Source organism: Pararge aegeria, chromosome 15, assembly GCF_905163445.1.
Source record: "Pararge aegeria chromosome 15, ilParAegt1.1, whole genome shotgun sequence".
Classification (NCBI taxonomy): Eukaryota; Metazoa; Arthropoda; class Insecta; order Lepidoptera; family Nymphalidae; genus Pararge; species Pararge aegeria.
Window position 1 is genome coordinate 15,954,422 of NC_053194.1, and position 20,253 is coordinate 15,974,674.

The 20,253-nt window shown below is 36.6% G+C and overlaps 1 protein-coding gene across 2 annotated transcripts in view; it reads left to right on the top strand.

Annotated features, from left to right (window-relative positions):
* Positions 1-472: 472 nt before the first annotated feature.
* The window catches only part of LOC120629856 (serum response factor homolog), a 368,083-nt gene continuing 348,302 nt past the window's right edge, over positions 473-20,253 (top strand). For both annotated transcript variants that reach the window (XM_039898928.1, XM_039898929.1), the window contains exon 1: positions 473-980. In XM_039898928.1, the coding sequence (XP_039754862.1) occupies positions 552-980 (429 nt within the window). In that variant the 5' untranslated portion in view covers positions 473-551. The remainder of the gene's footprint in view (positions 981-20,253) is intronic.

The window sequence follows — 20,253 nt, forward strand, 5'->3', positions numbered from 1 at the left end:
TTACTATGTATATATCTATAGAGGCATAATATGTTAGCGCATAAGTATGTAATGCACAATGAGGAACGTGACAAAGTTTTTAATTATTAGACGTGAAAATCGCCAGCTGCGAGTAGGAGGGATTTCAGTGGCCCCCATTTGACCGCCATTGCCATATTTGGCACGGCTCGAGTCTAAATATGGCTCGGGGCCAGCCCACCGCTCCGCCGCCGCGCTCGCGCCGCGAGCTTCCGACTCTATTATTTCTATTTACGAAATAAACTCAAAATAAAAGCTCTATTTTAATACAGATTTCGGGCACTGAAACGTTCGCGGGTTCCCGGTTTCCTACGGATGTGTCGGGTTACGCGGCACTCGATATCTCCGTCCCTATCGCGCGGCGAGGGCGCGTTTCGCGCGAGAGCGAGACGGCTAGAGGTCGAGGTGCGCGGGACGGAACCGTGCGAAGTCAGTCGCGGTCCGAGCGGCCGAGTCGTCAGTCCCGCCCTCGGTTCCTTCGCGTTTTCGGTCAGTCTCCGTTCGACGTTCGAACGGCGAGGTGTGTATAGCGCATGTGCGCACCGGTTACTGTGGCGTACTGCGAGGTTATAATGGACGCGCCCGGCGGAGCGCGGGAGCCCCGCTTCGGGTCGCCGTACGGTATGGGACTCCTTGGAGAAGTGCCGGACATGTATGGAGCAGGCCGGCCGCCCAGCTCGCTCGGTGGTCTGCGGCCCGGCATGCAGGCTTGCCCAGGCGCAAGAGGCGTCAAGCGGCCCTCTGACCAGTGCTACGAGGAACGGCCGCAGAGCCTTGGCCTGGAACACTGCGCCATGCCCGACATCGCTGACGACGGCTACGCCTCGCTGCAGCCCAAGAAGTCGCCGCCGTCCAACGGCAAGAAGACCAAAGGCCGCGTCAAGATCAAGATGGAGTACATCGACAACAAACTGCGGCGGTACACCACATTCTCCAAGCGGAAGACTGGCATTATGAAGAAGGTGGGTTGCGGAGACCACTCTTGGCAATATTCCATAATGTTGGCCTATCAGTAACGCTGGCCACAACCCTATGAGTGAAAGTGCATTCTGTTACCCCTCGATCAGACTGTGGAAGAGGAGTAAACATAGTGTTATAAAAAGAATTAATCTCGAATAAAATATCATTTAGTGCGAGCAAAATGTCAGCAAGATTAAGAAACTAAAAAGTAACTTATTATTTAAAATGACTTGTGTATTAAGACTAAATTTATCAAATGCATTTCTAAAACTATTCACATAAATATAATATTAGTCAAAATGTACAAAATGATGTCAAAATAACATCATAATGCACCATTTCTTAAACATTGTTGGAACGAAACAACTTTATTTTGTAATATTATTTATGAAACCATCACAAATATTTAATAACATTTGCGAATTGAATCAATATTTAATATATATAGTACTATTCAAATACAGAAAATGCCTGTATATGGTCTGAAATTAATAAAATGACTGTTGTTTACAACCATAGTTGTCTAAAATCCTACTTAAAATAACTATACAAAAGCAAATTTTACACCTTTTGATAAATATGTGTGGAAAATTAAAGAATATTTCAATAGGAAATGCAATAATCAAGTTGATAATAGGGTTTTGTAGCTTCAAATAATATAAATTTGAGTTTAGTTGTTGACATTCTAGGTTAGGTTGGATCTGAGAGGTTACCAAATGGAATATTGCTAAAAGTGCTTCGAAAAGCATAATTTTTTATTTAAATCTGCATATTTACAGTCTAAGGAAGTAGAAAATGTGTGTATAAATCGTTTTTTCCGTGTTTTTGTGAGCATATGTGACAAAAGTTTTGACAGGTGTCAGCTGATATCTAAAAACGTAAGTAAACAAGAAACAATCTATATTTTTGTACTTATAGTTTTGCGCTCAAATAATTACTACTTAAAATTAAAGATATCTTTTTTTATTAATAGTTATTTGAATGAGAATTTAGTATTTTTGTTCGTTTCGAGTCATCTGTTGCGTTCAGTTTTTGAGACTGTTACATAGATGGCGCTGGTAGTATCAAAATTATTAGTCTTGCAGTTTGGACTTTTTTCGAATCTCCTAAATAGTTATGATTTTGTAGGCCGTCATTAACAGTTATTTTTATTCAGTCTATATTATCTTCTAGCTGCTGCCCGCGACTTCCGTCGCGTTCGCAGAGACTAAAAAGCCCGCGGTCTTGTTTTTCCAAGGCAAAATGCATTTTACGTCTGTTTCCAGGATGCAAAGTTTGCTGTCTCTGCTAAGTTTGTCAAGATCCGTTTCCGTTCCGCTGTTACCTTGCGTAAAATAGTAAAAAAAATGCTATATTATTAAATCCTGCGGGAATGGTTGCTGGGTTTTTCACGGGATAAAAAGTATCCTATATTTTTCCCCAGGATGCAAGCTACCTCTGTGAACCATTTGGTCCAGATCGGTGCAGTTGATGAGCGAAACAAAAAGGCTATTATTATTTAACGACAACACATTTTGTAATTTTTGTTTGACCGTTTGTACGCGCTGATCTTTAAAACAGCTGGATTCGATATTGAAGCGACTTTTACAGGCAGGCTGGACTACGTAAATATAACTACCTACCTATATAATCGACGCAAATTTTTATTGTGTGTGAACTGACTTACTTTTCAGTTACATGACTACAGTTAGTGGTCATGAAACGGTAAAACAGAAATTATGTGCGTAAGAAGTAATTTTTTGATGAAAATTTAGAAATTTTAGAAGAGCAATGATTTTACTAAACTGTCAAATAACAATTCACGAGTATCTACTTAGGTACCTACTTAATTTTTTTAATAGGTTTTAATATATTATTCATAGTATTCAAATAAAGAATTGTTACCTGAAGTAAAGCTTTTGGTAGCCATTTTTACCGCGTTCAATTCCAGTAATTTTAATTAACAAACACAAAACGTCTTTTTCGCGTAGGAAGGTGTCTGTTACAAACAGGCTTTTTTCTAGTCCAAAGAGGAATTTTAATAACGCCTGCGAAAAGTGTCTTGCGCCTTGACATATTTCGCAATAATAAACTGGCAACACCACTTAGACACCACTGTACCTATTCAGAAAACAAATAAAAAATAATAAAACTTCATTCGGTGTCTATGAATTTATTCCTTATTTATGCGGCGCAATTTAAATATGGAACGTAACTGTTACATACGGCTTTGTCATCTATTAGGGTGTGGGTTTATATTACTATTCCATTTTTTTTTATCGATAAGTAGGTAGCTAGCTAGTAGGTATCGATGATGTTGGCAGATTTTGTTTTTCTTTCAAACAAAAACCCGTACTACTGGTAGTGCCAAAAGAGTATACAATCACTACTTTAGGAAGACAAACACCATGTTACCTAGGTACTCCTAAAATCCAAAATGAAATTATACAGTAGTTATGCAGCTTTGTCATCTATTTAGGGGTGTGGGCTTTTATATTATTATCCATATTTTTATTTTAGTTATGTAAGTAGGTAGATATCGAGATATTGGCAGATATTGATAAGTAAATAATTAAAATTGACCGAGGTACCTAGTTATTCCTAACTTGGAACAAAATATCCTAACTATTATTTTCTAGTAAGACAAAAAGAGTATCCAAACATTATTTTATTAAACCTTTGCCAAAGCATAGCTAATAAAACTACTCTATGCTAAAGATAATACAAACACTGTTTTACGTAAGCCCAAAGTCCCCTATTAAATTATAAGTAACTAGCTGTAGCCCGCAACTTCGCCTGCGTTTGATTTTGTTTTTAAAGCAATTTTGTTAAGGATATCCAATTTTTTTGAAAATAAATTATAGCCTATGTTACTTTGTGATAGAGTAGCTTTTCTTTGGCTAAGAAATGGTTAAAATCGGTCCAGTAATTTCGTAGTCTATCGGGTACAAAGAAAAAAATCTTTCCTATTTACAATATTAGTAATAGAAGTATAGATTACACAAAGCACTAAAACAAAAAAATTGCAAATACTGAAAAAACTTTTACTTTAAAGTGCTATTCCAAATTAAAATGAAAATGTACGTTCGCTTCCTAAATAATAGAGATACCTTTGAATGAGGAATTTTAATGGAAGGGAGCTAAACCGCGGGCCATCCCTTGTGTACCAATAACACGTGAATCCCGAAGGCTTTACAGATGTAGAGCGCAAGATATTGTAGGACATATAGACCGACATCACAACAAAAGCCTACGTGACTGCGCGCTAGATTGGACCCAGCTCTGGCTGACATTCTGATAGATTACACTCCATAGCCAAAGAGAATACATACCTAACTTTACGTTAGTTAGTGACGTAATGTTAGTTTTCTCAGAGGGCTTACTATCATCGCATATAGTTTTATCATCGCATCGCATATAGTATTAACATGACAGTTTAAACGACATACCTTGACGCCCCAAACATAAGGGTTATAATTTCGAAAGAAATACTAACAATATTGGGACATCAGCAGATCTAGGAACCTAACCTATCAAAATCATCGTAGCCTGGAATAGACTGGTATTTAAATGGGAAACCTAACTAATAAACTGACTTTTAAAATAGGTAGGTGTTCTGACTTAGGTTTTTTTTATTTTTATTTTGTTAGGTGATTTTTTGGAGAGGCTTTTTTTCAAATCCCAGGCCGAAGTCGATCCTTGCAATAAGACACCCCTTGTTTTCGTAGTCGTGTAAGGTGTAATAAAGATTCAAAAATAAAACAAATTTATAAAAGCTCCGCGAGATTTGTTTTTACAAGTAGGGCACTTATTTTGTCAGTTGTGAGCTAATATTGTTAGTTAGTCACATTCTATTCCTTTGATGCACCGACAACGTAGAACTTTTCAAAAGGTATCGCGCGTTCTAAATCTAAAACCCCTCTAGGGCTATACTATGTACTAAGGTGACTTATTTCAAAATTCATATATTTCATGTAGACCTGCAATGAAACGTTAAATCTGTTTTAAGCGACTACCAAAAGGTCGGAAGGAGATTCTAATGAAAAGAAGCTGAAACTCAGCAGTTGGTATTTCCAAATTCAAATAAATTTATTTCAAGTAGACTTATTCTATTACTTTTAAAACGTCAAATTTGTCAGTTTTTCTACCGGTTCGGCAGGCAGAGTCTATCAAGAAGAAGCCAGCTAGAAACTCCGCAGTTGCTTTTTTCCAACATAAACAACTTTACAATTTAATAATCATTATTCCATCTTTATGTGAGATGAAAGCGAAGCCGACTTCCATAGCAACCTTGTCATTAGGAAATTTCTAGATCTGAATTCGTCTTGCTTAATCTGTTTTGTTTATGGTAACCCGTTTAAGGTACACCACGTATTCTTGCATAATACACCGAAGCGATTTCATTGTTGTTATTCAAAAGCTCGGTTACAAAGTATAAACTTGCCAATCAATTAGAATTGTTGTAATACTCATTATGCTTTTAAGATTTTTCCTGATTTCATTATCATGGACGCGGGTCTTTTCTCAGAATGAGAGTTTCTCCACGATGTTTTCCTTCACCGTTGAAGCAATTGTTATTTCAATTTCTTATAGCGGACATAACTTAGAAAAGTTAGATTCGGATTCTAAATCAGTCCCCCGAAAGTGAAGCCGACAGCTTCAACGTTTAAAAATTGAACATGCTAGGTTAATATTTCAAAGGACGTATTGTTCGAGTTTCGAACATTAACACATTAGGTAAACCTAAATAAAGTAGCCGAGATTTAAATGATTAGAAAAACATGCTCACATGCAGGTATAAGATATACCCGTACACATGAAGGTATATGGTATCACTATGAAATAACCAAAGTTGAGAAGACATTGGAGTTTTACTGATACTGATCTTTGGTATAGATTCTTTGGCGTTCACAATTGATGGTAAAACAAATGTGACATTGTGGTTCCTACAAATTAAAATTAAAAATATAAGGTAAAATGATGGTTAGGTTAGGATCAACAAAAGGGTTGTTAAACTACGGCTATATTTTTAAATTCTACAAGTAAACAGTTACTCCGGTATTGTTAGTCAAATGAGGCGCGTTTTTGCCCATTGCCACGGATCGTTTGAGTAATATTTAATTTTCTGATCATTAGCCGGTTGGTTTTTTTTTGCCCGATGGAGAACTGCACGCGACGCGCAGCGGGCATCGGACGTTACTTGTTAGCGATGCGGCTGTGCCCGCTCGCCATTCGATTCTTAGATATCGATAAGAACATCGATTGATCGGAATCGTGAAGCGTGTGGGAACGTCTATCCATTTAGCGGAATCACGGGGCGACGTTGCAGATCTAAATGTAGTGTGTACGCTCATAGATAAAAATAATTATTTAAGTAGCTCATACTAATAACTTGTAGCCAATTTTAGTGCCTTTTGTAGTGGAAACCGGCCAGAAATATACGTGATTGAGTAGTGGTTAGAGCGTTGGCCTTTCGGAGGGGACCGAGTTCCATCCCCGGAATGCAGCAATATATTTTCGTCCGTTTTTTTAATTTAACCAATTAATTTATCACTCCACCCCTGAACTGCAGATTGGTAGACTTCACACGACTTTGTGAACATTATGGAGTACTCGCAGGCATGCAGGTTTCCTTACGATGTTTTCTTCCACCGTTGGAGCAAGTGATATTTTTTAATTGCCTAAAACGCACATAACTTTGAAAAGTTAGAGGTCTGGGCTTCGAACTCCGCCCCTTGAAAGTGAAGTCGAAGTCCTACCCACTGAACTATCACCGCTATAGGCATTCTATTTAGGCGATTCTTCGAATTTTTGAAAACAGTTTTAGCAAAATGTCAAAACTCTCCTATTTCATTACCACAGCAGTATGTACCAGATGTCGGTGTTCGCGATGTATTGTATGTCGTGTTTTCGCTGGCATAGTGCATACCTCCAGGCCGTAGCTACATTAATGCCTGCTTCACTTGCAACTGGATGCCGGGACGTTCGTGTGGGGAACGTTATTTACACTGTCATGTTGCTTACGTTGTTAGTCGGATGCGTTTAATCGATCGCTTTATGGTTCATTCTAGTTTGTTTTTGATCTTATTTCGGAGCTGGCGGCCGCCCGCGACTTCGAGCGAATAAATAAATTTATTACGACGATCCATCGCCACCTAGCCCCAAAGTAAGCGTAGTCTTATGAGTGCTAAGATAATTGATGATTAAAATACATATAATTTTAAAAAAGAAAATGTGTATCGTATGTTTTAGTAATCCCAGTTCGTCTCGGCCGGTCTATCTTTCTTTGCGAAATTTAGCATAGAGATAGCTTTGGACCCTGCTGCTTGGATACCCTGCTTTGGAAACGGTTTTTATAAATCGAACGGTTTTTATAAAACTAAAATTCTGTGATAGTGTAATACTTAACCAAGCAGCATTAAATTAGAATAAAGAAAGAAAGACAGAAAATTTATATTTGCCCACATTATTTCTTAAAATTGGATACAAAAATATATCCACCAAAAAAAAACGTCACAGACGTGTTTGCGACTGCTTCATCAATGTCAATGAATAGAAATACTGAGTGGGCGAATTTCATACCAAGTGAGCGACTATGAAATTCAGAGTGATAAAGTGAAGTCAGTCATTCAGTGATTAGCGATTTACCTTTATCATTACAAAATATAGCTTTTTAATATACTATCCACAATTCAAACAAAAATTGAGTCATTCAGTTCTATTATTGAATTATTATGATTCGAATAGGGTAAATGCGTCCATGTAATTTCCACTTGACAGGTATTAGATATTCAGCTCCATTATAAGCATCGGTACGATCGGCAACTCGCTGAGATAGTTCATTTTTAATTGACCGTCAAAGGGACTGAGATCACGATCGGAACCGGTCACAGAGAGAGCTAAATGAGTCAACAATGTGGACTGAAATGAATCCCTAGGCTACGTTGCTATCAGAGAGTTCCAATGATGTGTACTGATGAATGTGAGGATTTTGTTGATGCTTTGTGCTACCTTGTGCTTCATTTATTTATTTTGTACTCTTTATGTTTTACACAACATGTGTACAAATAAAGTATTAGGATAAGAATGAGTATACTAAAGGCGGCCTTATCGCTAAGTAGCGATCTCTGCCAGGTAATCTAAGGATTAGGAAAACTAAAAAGGTGCGGCGAGCCTACTATAAAAAAGTACATGCGTCTAACAACATACTAAAATAAACCAGATTTCACACATAAAACAATACTCATAATAGTAAGTATAAAAAATAAGTAAAATAATATTATACTTTAAAATTATACTCACCTAAATATGCAGAATTAATAAATAATAGTCATATTTATTGTTCAAGATAACGAGCCTCAACAGCATTTTTAAATATGCCTTGTGGCTTTAAATGCCTTATGTTAAATGGGAGTGCCCGCTGGGAGTGCCATTCCACAATTCAGTAGCTTTAACTTTGAACGTATTCTTGTTAAACTTCAGTCGTGTAAAGACACTACTTATTTACTTTCCGCGTCAACTAAGCTCTAGTAAGTAAATATCGCCCTAAGGCTTACAGGGTACAAAATTTGCGTTTGCTGTTCATGAAACCCTGGTCATTTCGTCCGAATTGACACAATCTCGTAACCAACGCACGATGTTTAATAATCCACCCAATTCAATAATTTGGTAGATGATGGTGATGAATTTATGAGTGATAGCCGCAGCAACTGAATTCGATCGAAAATTATCCTTCGTAATTACTAATTTATGAAACCCTAGTAATTTCGTTAACCCATCCGACTTGTCACAACCTACTGACTAATTCCGAAGTTTAATTAACCAATATAATTCAAAAATTTTGGCAGATTGTATTTATTAGTGCTATCTTTATCTACAGGGAAAAAGTATTAAAAAAATATATTCTTTTACATTAATAGTGATGGTGTGATTTGATAAGTGACAAATAAATATCGCCTTAAGGATTCGCTTATTTTGCAGATTAGTTCAGTAGTGCAATCTTTATCTACAGGGAAGAATAGTAGGTACGTACAGGATAGCACTACGAAATTCAATCTTTCATCTGAATACTTTGGATTAGATTGATTATTAATTTCTGGTGTAAACAGTGTCTCAAAATAAAAAAAACACTACGCACTACTTTTTTTACTCGCTGACGCGAAGATTGCGCAGTTAGATGTAGGTGGTCGTCTTTGGTTTAACCGAAGTTCATAAGGTTATTTTCTAAGTTTACATACACCCCGATCTAATGCTGTTTATGCCCAGTACCACGACTTACCTGTTCACAGTCTTCCTACTTAATTATTGAAATATATTTATAGGCAATAAATAACCTATATAAGTAAATGTTGTTGCGACTTCTGCCTCGTGTTTCTCCGTTTTTTTCTCAGTGCTTAAAAGTTTCCTGTAACAAATAAACTTTATATATACAAGCTACCAAATTCGGCTAGTAACAGTTTAGCTGTCACACAGTACATAGGAAATAATGGCTGTATTGTCAATTCCCCTTGAAGAAATGTTACCCTGGTACACTTAAAAAAAAAAGTGTAAAATATCCTTTATTTAACTCTGGGATCCAAGCTATAAATATGCCAAATTTGACCGCGATCGGTGCAGTGGTTGACCCGAAAATAGGTGACAAACAAACAAGCAGGTAGATTGACACGTTTATAATATCAAGAGTGGACTTATGAACGAAAGCTTCTTTTTTATAATTTCGATGGTAACTATGGTAAATAACGTAATATATTTAGGAGAGTTTTCTATCCTGCACGGTATTTTAGTGCGAACAACCCACTGTAACTTGCTTTATGACTTCGTTTAGCCTAACTTTTTGTCTTAGTTAATGCATCAATTAGAAACCATGATAAGTATCATTTAATTTTCATAGATTCCCTTATTTTTGGTGGAAAATCAATTTGTTTCACAGATCACCTTTGGTCTTTCACACAGCTTAGCAAACTCGCTCATTCCTAGTGGAAAGCCAGCCTATATACCTCTCATTTTACGTCTCATTTTAAATAGCTTTTGTCCGCGCCGGGAATAAATTATACAGTCCGATATAGGGGAGCCGATATTCCGATATAGTCCTTACGGAGGACATTTTAATAAATTTAAAATAACGATTATCGTTGTCGGGCAGAGTCGTGATTTCGTTAGGTTCGTGGTTCGGTCTAGGGCCGGAATAAGTCCTCACGAGCGATTACTAAATTAATTAGGAACTAGCTCCGATGTAGATTGCGGCTTAGATTATTTTCCCACACGGTGGAGGCACTTTTCTCGTAGATCATTAAATTTCGTAACTATTGTACTTCTTCTTGAAGTACTCCATTGCGGGAACCTGAACTTTGGCACTTTGAACGCGGCAGCTGTGAATAGTAAGTACCTACCTGGAGATTTCATAACTTAACCGAACGTTGTCCTACTCAATCAGTCAGAATATATAAAATGTTTTAGTATTAGGATGGTTGGGATGGGATGATTACAGAAGGTACGATACTTTCTGAAATCAGCACTATTAATGCTTATTTAAACTTATTCACTGACTATCTTCTTGCCTTATCCCACGTTTACGTATGTGCGACTAGCACGTCTTCTTAAAAATGAAGACTGACTTGCTATTTTGGTTTTGGCATATTTCTTACGACGCGACGGACCGCTCGCCTAACGTCAACTCTCCATTTGAATTATTTTTGTTTTTCGAATAACCGCCATCTTTTATTATACAGAGGTTTTACTCAAGTCTCCCTGAACATATTCATGATATAATTTCGGATCTTTTACCTTTTCTTTTTTTTTAATTCCTATCAGCGGCCCTAGAACGATGAGGGTATACAATAATACAATAATTTGTTAAATAATTCTATAAACCCGGAGTTCTTAAATTTCCCGAGACTACATTTTCCCAATGCTACAAGCTTTCTTTGCCAATTTTCGTCAAGGTCATTTCTATGGTTGAGCCGAACATAGGTAACGAATAAACAAACCGACACTCTCGCATTTTTATTGTTGGCATTGATTGGTATATCATAGACGATTCTCGTAGGATGATAGCATTGTTTTATGTTCAATATGAACACTAATCCACTATTGGTTAAAATGCACCATTTCATCGAGACATTCATGAATTCAGCCAATAACGATAGTTGTGATTATCGCGATATATAATCATGTTTCCAAATTTTTGTCGAGATACTTATATCTAACCACAAGAATAGGACCCCGATACTTCAATCTTTTCTTTTTCATAGTTTAAATAATCGCGTCTTTTCCCATGTTTCAAAGAATCCTTTTTTTCATGAATCTACCAATGTAATTTAAATAATGTTCAAATACGGCAACAATTTCCTTATTGTCTACTCATAAATTCAGATGTCAAAGCGATAATTACAATGTTAAAGGGGGAATGCAAACTGTCTGCATGTAACATAATAAATAACATAAAAAATTATATTGTTTCACAGTAGACAACTTAATGTGTAGTTTTTATTTGTTAAGCAATATTAAAATTCTACTCGTACACTACGCTAAGTGGCTACAGCGCGACGCGTCCCGCGTATTATACTCGTGAATACAAAGTCGAACGTTCGGGATTTCTCCTCACTTGTTCTGGAAGCCTGGTACATTTGGGTCCATATTTGGCACTTTCGATTGTTACAACACAAGATGGACGACACGTGGAATCAGATAATATAATATATATATATAACAGTACATTTTAGAATTTGTTGCTTGAAGGTAACCTTGGTTAATAGTGGAATAATAAAGTTTGATTGTTTAAATACATAGTTTAGCAGCATTCTTTTTTATTAATTAAAAACATTAAATATAAATTTTATTCACTGTAGTTACATTATTTTCCATTTTAATATTATACTTTAAATTAAGACAGACTGTTTATAGGTTTTTTTCTTCATTAATAAGTATTTTGCACTACGGAATTGCGTGTTACTGAGATTTTGAGCAATTAAAAATTAATCCATACATATGTTAACGTAAAGTACTCATGAATTGTTTAACAGTGTAAGTTGCTAATTTTCGTTAAGTTATTTTATCTGTGCTGTTAAGAAAATAGTATACGAAAATGCAAAATAGCCACACAGGTCTTAGTTCTATTAGCATTACAAAACGCCGGGCGTGAGATATGGGTCGCAGACGCGGTCGCTACGCAATTACACTACGCAACAATAATTGTTTAATTTCGGCAAAATATACTTCTCTTAACTCCGTCTGTCTGCCTTCACAAAAATAAGATTTTTTTTGAAGTTTGCGTGTATTGTAACTTACTTTTTTCTTACAATGGAATATGTAAGTAAGGCCTCTTTCAATTTCCAATGAATACTTTAAATAGTTCTAATTAAAATTAATGGTAATGCAACAAGATGTTGCTAGTTAACCAAACACCAAGAGATACCGCCTAAACAAGTCAGCTACTAGGAGTTCACGACTTCTAAAGAGGTAATACAGCGCCACTGTATGCAGAACTCTGGTCCGACTACCATTTTCTCTTTGACGTAGAGCGTAGTATGTGTTTGAGTGCGTGCGGGTGGGCAGGGGAGGTTAGATTGATTGGCCGGTGGAAAGGGAATGTCTGGCGCGGCGGTCCGCCTCCCAGCGACACCTAGCTCGAACGCCTCGTTGTTATGCGCGCCTAGTACTCCATGCCTTTGCTTAGCCAACTGGGTCGTCAACTCCCGGTAAAACCAAACGCGCTCGCTTCGCTACTTTTACTAATCCTACGAATCCGGCATTAACATTTTATTAATCATAGTTTCGTTTATAAAAGTTACGAAAAACACTTGATTGATGTTTAAAGACAGCTCTATAGTGCAAAGAAATGCTACAAAATCGATTTTAATTTATTTAAAAATCGATTCGAACATCAATCTCGTGCATGTTTTTACATAGACATGTGACAGTCAGTTTGCTGTTTAGCGTTGAGGATGGACGGTTTGTCGACTAATCGGCGAATTTATCGGTCAGACACTAGTTCGTTAGCGGTCGGTGATATCAAAGGGTTTGGGGATCACGACTGTATGCTCACGAGGCTGATTTTCGAGAAAATCGCTCTTAAGCTCGTAAACGTGCACCATTATGAAGAAAAGTAAACACAAATACAGAACATTCCTTAAACCACTGAAATTGAAATAGCCTAAATTCATGGAATAAGAAATGATTAAAATTATTGTTACTATTAAATGTCTGTATGTTTAATTTTAAGATAAGAAACGAATTGAACTGGTTTTTAAGATTAGCTACATAATGTAGAGAAAAAATACTTAAGTAGAAACGAATTTTCTTTATTTAGAAATTTTAAAAGTGTACTCATAAATATTGTTTTCTTTTGTTGTAAGGTGATAGTAATTGTTATATTTGCTGATTCTATGGAACATAATAAGAGAATTGGTGGCATCCAGGTATTTTGCATTCTTCAAGAATGCAAAATACTTAAATAAATAAATAGTAGAGGAAAAAAGTTAAAGTTTCTTGAATTGGGCCGCTAAATGCAGTTAAGAATGTTAAGGGACTACCGCTAAATTTGAGACCAAAAAAAACTAATTTTCTTTAAAAAATAATAGTTGACAGAAGTCCCTATAGTAACTCGAGTACTGAAATTATCTTTGAAGTTTAAACGCGAAGTATCCGAAAATTTTAATTAAAGACGTTCTCTGTTTAATTACCCCGCAGGCACCGTACGGTGGACAAAACATTAAAGTAAAAATTAATCTCAAATTGAGTTCTTATTCTTAGAGAAATAAGGTTTGTAATATTTTCTTGCGAAAGCAGTACAAGTATAATATTGATACTAAAGCTCTTTGAAGCACGTTTATAAGCGTCCATAATTTACCAAATGAGAACATAAATAATTCTGGAAACCGTGTAAATTGTTTTTTATTTATTTATTAATATGAGTAATTATGAAGAAATCGTACGTAGATCCAGTACCTTTATTCTCTTTGACATTAAATTATTTGTGTATTTTGACGCCAACCTTTAGAGCTTGTGTCAAAGATGTCTTTTTTCATCCCTAAGAGCACTAAAATCAAAGCATGAATCTTCTATTATGAAGTATTTTAACGAAAATCGGCAATTATTATGACAACATTTAACTATTCCGATCTGCAGCCAGTTCGATATTACTAACCAGGATGTTTTTAAGCCAGGATAATCTGTCCTCGCTCCTATTGCCTTGCCTTAAATTCCATGATCAATAATTTTGGAGCCAAATCTTCCATTTTATTACCAATTCGCTAATTTATATATATCTCTATGATATCAGTAACATTTTTCCTTGAACCCAAAAGTGCATACATTTATGATAAATACCTCTAGCTTTTTATTCAAAGCATTCGAGCAAGTGTTTCTAACATCTGCTGAGTATAGAAGAATAGAAAAAATAAAATCTCTCGAAACTATTTGTAAACAGCGGGCAAAATAATGTATGTGTGGGTACATTTTGGCAGTATCTCTACCGCAGAGAAAATTAACGGCAATATTTGCAATAGAGGAAGTCAATCTAATTTGCTCAGGCTAAGAGGAAGTTAAACAATTCACAGAGTAAGGATAGTTTTATAGAGTTCCCACGAAGGCGTCTAGACAAAGCAATCAGTAAGTGAGACCTCCCCTCATATTATATTATAGATCGTAATCCTACTTAGCTATCATTATACCTAAACAACACAATATTCAAATTCAAATTCATTTATTTCAAGTAGGCCTACTTTATTAGCACTTTTGAAACGTCAAGTATTTATGTTTGAAGTCAAGTTACCCGTGTAAGCTTAAAGAATAACGTCGGTTGTACTTTACGATCCAGTATTAAATTGGCTGCGAATGTCAACATCATCAACTTAGTAACAAGGTTCGCTGAATTACGCCTCCGACAAGAAATCCAAAGCTAAAGCTTGACAAACCTAATTAAATGTATTAGAAACTTTTTAGGCGTAACATTTTGAAACGAATCGCGTTTGAAATTCGAATGGGCAGCGTGTGACAGCTAATAAAAGAGCACAGATAAAAAATGGCTTAACTTTTTCCCCAGTGGCAACTCGATCGCATTACACTTGCAGATAGATCCAGTCATTATCGCTTGTAATGAGCATGATGGACAAACAACGTTTACGGTTCTTAAGCAATGAGATCAAGCGGGAACTTTAATTTCATTTAATCCAAGTAATACAAATATCAATCTTTGTTTATTTAGTCGTATCATAGGCTGAAGCGATCATACATGATGTTTGCGTTATTGTAAAGCGGTGACACTTACATGTGGTGAAACCTACAGTCATTGCCATCATCATCATCATTATCATCATTTAAACCCATAGACGTTTACTTCTCGATTATTTTTGATAACCACTTTTTTGCTCTACGGTTTTAAGCTGCTGGGTTCTGTGAATTCCCGTGTTTCGCGTGTGTCTTTTGTGTAACTTTTGTGCGCTTTCTAGTGCGGGTTGGCCACTCCAGTACTTTAAGGCCCGAAAGTTTATCGTTATCCCAATGTCCTCATATACACTTCCACAATCATACATACATAGTTCTCTTGTTCTTCTCTTTTTGTTGTTCTCTATACCACAGATGTAAGGTCTACCAATCCGTAATTGGTGGTGTCAGATTACGGACCTCACCTTTTTTTATTCTGAGTACCCTACAGTGGGCCGGTAATGGGGCCGAACTCTAACTCTAACTTATAGAATCAGACATGGAATATTTTTATTCTTAATGGAATATTCTTAAGGTTCTTTTATAAGAAAAAAAATAACCGAGGCCGAAGCTACATAACCTGATGTTGTAAAAATAATGTTGTTGACAAAAATAATACATCTCAGCTGTTTGTGTAAAAGAAAAAGGAATGTCATAAAAGGACTCGCTTAAGCTTTTACTTTGAAACTCGAAGTTTACAATCGAGGCGTAAGTGTGACGTGGCAGGAGCCGGTTTCGAGTACGAGATCAATTCCACGGGATGAATTTACGGCTATCTGACTCCGATGAATTTCTGCATTCTTCTCTCCAATAAATAATTGCAAGGAATCTTATACAATAACTTCCAAACACACATTCATTTTATATCTTTCTTATTGTGAGACGCAGGAATGATAAAGGTTTTTCAAATAATACCTATCAAACACCTTTCAAAGTCTAAAAGTCTAAGTCCAGCACCTTTTCAAATTATTTGTTATTAAAGCTAGGAAGGTAAAACATTTTATCTCTACACTAAATTCGCCCATCAGTCTCGACGGCCCAAGAGTTTCAATAATTACATTTTTAAATCGTACAGCATCCTGACAACTAGTTTATATATTTGTGAAGCCAAACTGGCAAATCTTCGTTGACTGAAGTATTTATTGAGGATTGTTTTTATCACGGCAACGACACATTCAACTTGGCGTGTTGCGTTAATGAATATTGATTGGACACATAAAAATTGTTTAGGCATCACTTGTGTTAAATAAAGCGATAATTTTATTAAATTATTACATATAGATATTAACAGAATGGTTTGATAATGTTAATGCACGTGAATATGCGCCCGCAATAATTCTTACGGACCATATGTTTTATGTCTCACCGAGAAATTTATTCGCGTTACTGCGAAAGAGTACATAATTACTGTAATCCCTTAATGTGTGAGATAAATTACGTTTAGCACGTAAGCTTTATGAGCGTCCTAGACGCGTACACCTGCAAGGACCCGTTGGATCAAATTGGTTCTTATGGCAGAACATAAAAATGCAACCTGGCTACTTTCAAGTTGCAAATTGAATTATTTTGCCATAAGAATATCGTGTAGTTTAATCTGACTTAGAAATAGGTTCCTATCTTAGAAATGCGGAAACATACTTTTCATTCGCGATGACTATCCAAACGTACTTATATCAAAATCAATGAATTTCATGTTCAGTAAGTCCCAGAAACAATAATAACGCCCGATGCAAAAAAAAAAGCACGTAGGTGTGCGATTGCAAAATGTGTTTCCACTTTAATACTATCTCAGATATACGGTATCGAATATGGTAATGAATGCAGTTTTTTATTCCTCAGGAAGTGTTTAGTCGCGACTGTTCTTTGTTAGCTATATTTGATAAATCAGTTAACCATTTAAGAATTGTCAGCTCTTTTCTCTAGTCTTCCATATGAGATTTTTGAAGTTCATTATGTTATTTACTTATATTTTCAGTGGCTTAGTTTAATAAAAATTGTGTCGATGTTGAGGGAAAGTATAAGATTCTTTACAAAACTTTAGGATAAAACATAAATACTATGTTGAACTTCGTTACTCCTCGTTATCTACTTGTACAGAATACTGACTTGCAACATTGTTAACCTTGATTTAAGTTACAAAATCGAGTTTCATGTAATGAGATAGTTAAAATGTCTGCTATAATTAATTCGAGTTTTTTCACGTAAATTAAGCGTATTTAAATAGGAATCATGGAAACGGCTAAAGCATGGTCGTTATTCGGCAGCAGATCTTATCAGTTGAAGACGTCACGAAAAAACACCCCGAGAGCTTCGCATAGTGCCCCTTGATATCTGGCGTTCCGTCAAAATATCCGAACGTAGTCAGCGGGGCCCCATCCATAATGTATATCCCTTGCGAATGTCATACATAAAACATTAACGAGTAAGTTTTTATTTGATTGCGGCTCGAGCAGAGCAGCCCTGCAGTTTTTTCGTCAATTAAAAAATCCACCAAACATCCAGATTTCGGTGGGAAAGCTCGAGTTTCGTCAGCGTCGTTATGCAATTGAACTACCGATGCGTTTTTACCATCATTGTTTCCTTGAACACGCTGAGATTCGATGTGGAACTGGAATCCGCCACAGACGTCGCGTGCTACAGCCCGCAGCTCCTTCAAACGTTCCCGTTTTTTTTCACAGCCTTGATCGATAATTCAAGGCTGACAGTTGTATGTTCTGCCCAAATTATACGTTTGACAGCGGTGTAAACTTCCAAAAAATATGTCTTTTCGCCGCCCTTTGAAGTCGAAACGGTATAGACTAAAACGACAGATTGTTTTGTAGGCTGTATTACGAGTCAGTGTTGCGATGGTCGCCCACGCGAGCGGTCGTGTAGTTTTATCCTACAAAGTCATCACGTGCGCGCCCACGTTACGCCTACCGACGCATTGCGTTGCGAAAAAAAACCAAATGTCTTTACATAATTCCGCTATAACCTTGAAAATTAATGCCTCTATTAAATAACTACACGTGGGCTACCCAGGAGGTTTCCTTTAGATCCTTTTGTTGTATTCAACGGCATTAGAAGCTATCAAACTGTCGTGCGTTTGTATCAAAACACGACAAGACCTAATGGAATTAAAAGTTGATGTAATGGAATCTTTCCAGAAATAGTTCGTTATCAAACGTTCATTAAATGTCCAGCGAGAAAAAATCTAGAGCGACCTACTGACGCTTATAACGAGCATAAAACTGGTCGTAATTGTGCATAATAAACGGTGCGCTGCAAGCTCAGTAATGAACCATTCGGATAATCTCAATAATTCCCGTGTCGCGTGTTAGCCGTTAATTAAGCTATTTGTCAGGTGCCAGGACAATTTACATTTCTCCCGGAGTCCCGAGGATTCGCCGTGGGTCGAGAGCATGGAAACGACGTATTATTATCCTTTTAGGGAGGGCGGCATCTCTTAGAGGCGCTTGGTTTCTACAGAACCTTTTATTGGGACCACTTGTGTTTATTTGCATGGACGTCTGAATTGTCCAGTAAATAAGGTTAGCGAAATAGCTGTCTGCTGGGCTTTAGTACTGTATAATCCTTTTTGCATAGGATCAATGTAGAGAGAGGCACTTAATGAAATAAACTATCCGTTTTCCGTTTTAAATATAAGAGCTTCTTTATATTTCAGTAGCTAACAACTACTTTAAACAAAGAAAGAGGGATCATTGACATAAACCTGGAGTCGATAGGAGATAAATTAACATGTACGTAACATGCACTGGTACATCTTGTCGGACAGAAGTATAAAAATGTCTTGGAAGCAACACAATTCAAGGAAACTCGTTCTGGGAACCGACAGGCCATCAAGTTGGTTTAGTTTGCAGGTGAAATGTATTGACAACTGGTCTTCCTTGATGCATATCGGTGTGATGGTATCGTGGCCGCGGCGCTTCAGTCGGCTCCTGCTACCCTCGGACCCGTTCCATTGTGGAGATCACCGATAAACCTTGTTTATTTAGCACTAAAATTTATTCATACCATTAAGAAAAGAATTATTATTAAAGGATGGACAGGTTTACGTTCACAAGTTCTGGTAATAGTCCGTGAGTTAAGTTTGTCCTTTTTTCATGTTCCATTAATGAATTGAATGTAAATATATATAAAAAATCCATCTTTGCGTTGCAGTGCTACCTACACTCGCATCGCCCGCAGCGATGACTTTGATCTCGGCTTGAGGCCGTGTTCCTAGGTAATTGGATGTAGTTTAACACTCAGTAATGTCTCTCAATGAACTTCATAAATCAAGGTCAAGTTAGCGCCTACAAAATTATAGTTTGCATGGGCAACATTCGATAAATGGTAATAGGCGAACTGGAAACTTATGGAAGTCGCTCCGCTGACAATAAATTAAGGGCATAGCTGGACGGCCATTCATAAAGTGATCTCGCTTGTTTATGAATGAAACGGTAACTAGCCTTTAAACGTGCAATTATCGGTACTATAGCTATCGATAGCAATTCAATCACATAAAATTTGCATTTGTCACTAGGTTTTAGCTTTTAAGTATTCATTGTACACATATACGGTATATCGCTTTATATTTCAATGTAGAGCCTATTGTTTCATGCATAGGGGTATTGTTCCAGGCAGATTTTATTGTCGTCATTAGTTTTAGTCCTAATTTGATCACTGTTGTATGAGTTTTATTATTTTTCCATCCTTGTCGCAATTAAAGTCTTGACAGATTAAGTAATGTCCAGACGTTAATTGCAGCAAGGTAACTTGTGCGTTGTTTATTTTTTATTCATTTAAGCTTTTATCAATTTTTATTTTATGCAGGTCTTAAGTTTCATTTTCTTTTATACTTTTTAATTAGGTAGATATGCCGCAACATATACTTACCGGAAAAATAATTGTCACTTTTTCGCAAACCTCCGAAACAGTATTGGGTCACATATTTTTAAACATTATGCAGGTAATTAAGTTATCGTATGTGCGATTTAATTATATTTTGCAAAGCCTTTCACAAACCCGCTGTTTTATCTTGTACCTTTCACAAAGCTCTTTTATATATAAAGTACACTAAAGTTGTTATTCTTGGACGCAATTCACTCGCTA